Source organism: Sinocyclocheilus anshuiensis, unplaced genomic scaffold (assembly GCF_001515605.1).
Source record: "Sinocyclocheilus anshuiensis isolate Anshui unplaced genomic scaffold, SAMN03320099.WGS_v1.1 scaffold206, whole genome shotgun sequence".
Classification (NCBI taxonomy): Eukaryota; Metazoa; Chordata; class Actinopteri; order Cypriniformes; family Cyprinidae; genus Sinocyclocheilus; species Sinocyclocheilus anshuiensis.
Genome location: NW_015542358.1, coordinates 127,728 through 131,393, shown reverse-complemented (window position 1 = coordinate 131,393; position 3,666 = coordinate 127,728). Strand labels below are relative to the sequence as shown.

Sequence of the window (3,666 nt, the reverse complement as noted above, 5' to 3'; positions counted from 1 at the left end):
GTAGAGTAATTTACAACAGCTTCGAACGCGGCTCAGCCAATCAGAATCAAGCACCGGAACTATCCCTTTTATAAATATATTTTTAAAAGTCTATTATTGTGATCCGGCCAAAGATTTTGTACTCTAAAACTAGCTTATAAGAAAATAGATCGTTCAAAAGTTTGAGGTCAGTACAATTTTTTAAAGTGTTTTTTATGTTCTCTTCTGCTCACCAAGTGTGCATTTATTTGATAAAAATACTGTAGTTTTGTGAAATATTATACTCCAGTCTTCAGTGTCACATGATCTTCAGAAATCATTCTAATATGCAGATTTACTGCTCAAGAAAAACAAAATGTTGAAAACATGTTGAAAACTTCATATTTTTGTGTAAACTGTGATGCATTTTATTTTTCGCAATCCTTTTGATGAATTGAAAGTTGAAAGAACAGCATTTATTTCAAATGGAAATTTTCTGTAGCAATGTTTTTTTCACTTTTTTCAGTATTTTTACTGTCGCGTTTGATCAATTAATACATCCTTGCAACATCCTGGCATATTTTAGTTAAATAAAACAAACAAAAAAAATATATATATTTTTATATATACTTGAAATAAATTAAAACTATTTCAGCATTCAATGAACAACATTGATTTTTATTTAGTTTAACTTGATCTACAAAAAAAAAAACTAATCTAAACAAACAAAAAAAACTAAAAAAAAAAAAGAAAATATGCAACAAAATTACTAAAACAGAAAATATAAAAATTCAAAATATTAATAAAACTATAATAGTATCTCAGTGATACTGAAATAACACTGGCTGCTAAATAAAAATATTGATTTCTTAAAAAAATAATAATAATAATAAAAAATAATCTTACTGAGTTATAGTACATCAAAGAAAACTGCAAATTCACTGGCACTATTTTTCCTTATATTATTATTTTAATTTACTTCCAGGCACTATTTAATTATGTATTTCTAACTTTGGAATAATTTATTTAATATTTTAATAATTTTAATATTATCTGTGTTTTTTTTTCTTTCCTGCTTTATTAGCATGTTTATTTATATTATTATATTATATTATTTAGGTTGTCAGACGTTGCTCTCCCCCAGCGCCTCTGAGGCCGACACCAGTCTGACACGGGCCTGTCCCAAGAGCAGCGCTAAGACCGACAGAGACGCTAGCGAGGAGGGTGAAGCCGTGGATGGCAAGCTGTCCATTTTCATCCATAAAAGAGAAGACCAGTCGTCCCATGAGGTGCTTCAGCCGTTACTCAGGTAAAACACACTCACCTCATTAAACACTTCAGTTCTGACACAAAGTTATGATTGACGTCAGTGTTTGCGTGACACCTTGCAGCAGCTCAGAGGGTCGTCCTTTCCGCCTCGGCACCGGAGCGAACATGGAGAAGGTGGTGAAGATGGATCGGGACATGACGAAGGTCAGCTCTGGTTTAGTGTTGATGGTTTTGGGGAGCAGAAAGCAGTGCTGGATGTAGGGGTGTGCGATATATGAGCAATATCACTCGAGTACGAGAGCGATACCGGCTCTATATCAGCATGGCTGTGATTAGGCCAAATCACAGCCGCTGATATAGAGCCGGTATCGCTCGAGTACGAGAGTGATATTGCGTTTATACAACAGTTCGACGGCACGAGTGTAAATATATATGAAAAACAACAACGGAGTGTCTTTAAAAACCTTTTTGTGCGGAACTGCTTCCTTCCGCCACATATTCAAATCTCAGTTTGCCAGTTTAACAGCTGCGCACAAGCCCCGTTACTAATTCGAAAACGTCACTTTAGAGCTAGTAACGAAGGAACGTTGAGATGCTTCATTAAAAACGTATTGTATTACTTCATTAAAAGCTCACTGTGTTATGTAGAGTATTGTGAGAGAGAGATGGACTGAGTGAGTGTGATTACCGCATCTGATACAGCATTCATTCTTCAGCTCAATCTAATATTGACGTAAAAGATTAGTTTCAATGTCCGCTGAGGAAAGCATTATCTTTGTAGTACTGTCTTTCATCTGTTAAGGGTGATTTCCGATGACAGCGCTGCTCAGTGCATTTGTTAACTGCGTCTTACAAGCTGTTATTAAAAATAACTTCTGTTTTAGTCTCTTTCAATGTAAAAGTCTTAAATGCTGACTCGTAAAAACAGTCACTCGTCGCTCGTCACCATCACGAACACACACACTGTTTCCTAATACTAAATACTACTATATATATATAAAATATTATTTATTGAATAAACAACAACAACAGCAGCCATCATAAAAGCCATGCTCTAATATACAGCATTAAAGTTACATAAAATATAACGTGATGAGATTTTGCCTTCAGCTGAAAGTATTTGCTCTGGAACAAATTGTTTTACTTACTTGTTTTTGACATATCCGACCGAACTACAAACTTTCCAGTGATGTCTGTGAGAAAGGGATATTAACTTGACAAGTGCCTGCTCAATCCACTCAGCGTGCTTTTGCTTATCAGCTCGAAAAACTTGTAAAATACATTTTAATGGCCGTAATTAAGTGTGAAAATAACCGAAGGATATACAGTCAAACCAAAAATGAACAGATATAGACCAGATATAATTTTTGATATTTTTTTTTTTTAGTGGGTGCAGGACACTATAGTTCATTTATGTAAGTGAGGATATCAAAATAAAGTAAACTGTGATAAATTATACCCAAAAATTCTTCATACAGTGGACTACAATTAAAACTGATAAAAAATTTGGGACCAAAAATTATTCAGACCGAGTCTGGGAAAAAAACTGAAGTTCAGGTTTGCATGAACCTGACTGACAGCATGCCCAGGAGACTACAGGCTGTCATTAAGGCTAAGGGTCACCCAACAAAGTATTGATAGTTGTGTAAAAATAAAAGTATCGGTATCGGGCGAGTACTGGAAAAAGTGGTATCGGTGCATCCCTAGTATAAATATATACTGTATATATTATATATAATATCGTAATTGTTGTTTTAACGATGTGCAATTTGACATTATCGAGTAGGGATGCACCAAGTGTTCGGCAACCGAAACCGAAATTTGAATAAGAGAAAAGACAGAATAAATTGTACCGAACAATGGCGTGACGCTATCAAATAGCAACCAGCGTAAAGTGAGAGGCGTGCACTCTTTATAATGCAGCAAACATGTCAGCAGTGTGGAAGCATTTAAAACTGTCCGAGAAAGACGAAAAAGTCATTACAAGCACCGACAGCGAGAGACTGTTTAGTACTGCATCGCATGTCTTCGATGAGAAGAGGAAGGGGTGATTGTTGCTGGTTTACTGTACGATGATTGAAATCGCGAAATGGCCTTAAACAATTAGTAAATAAACTGCAGAACGTTAATGCTTTCTAATACACGCGTGCATTGCATGTATTCTGACAGCGCTGCTATCTGCTTGTTAACCAGGGTTCAAAGTCCAAAGCGCGAGGAGGCATGAGAAAAAGCAAGAACTTCCTCAACATTCATAAATGTTAGTATTGTTGTAATTTTACTGTTGTTCTGTAAAATAAAATAAAAAGTAAGACGAAAAAAATGTGTATATAATTACAACAGCTCTGTTAATACATTTATTATAACCAGAGGCGGACAGTAACTAAGTACATTTACTTGAGTATTGTACTTAAGTACACTTTTTGAGTATCTGTACTTTAT

General features: G+C 35.0%; 1 protein-coding gene across 1 annotated transcript in view; it reads left to right on the top strand.

Annotated features, from left to right (window-relative positions):
* LOC107691858 (probable E3 ubiquitin-protein ligase HECTD4) overlaps window positions 1–3,666 on the top strand; it is a 128,342-nt gene that overhangs the window by 64,042 nt on the left and 60,634 nt on the right. The window contains 2 exon segments of the mRNA XM_016490682.1: window positions 1,078–1,267; window positions 1,350–1,431. Of these exon segments, the coding sequence (XP_016346168.1) occupies window positions 1,078–1,267; window positions 1,350–1,431 (272 nt within the window).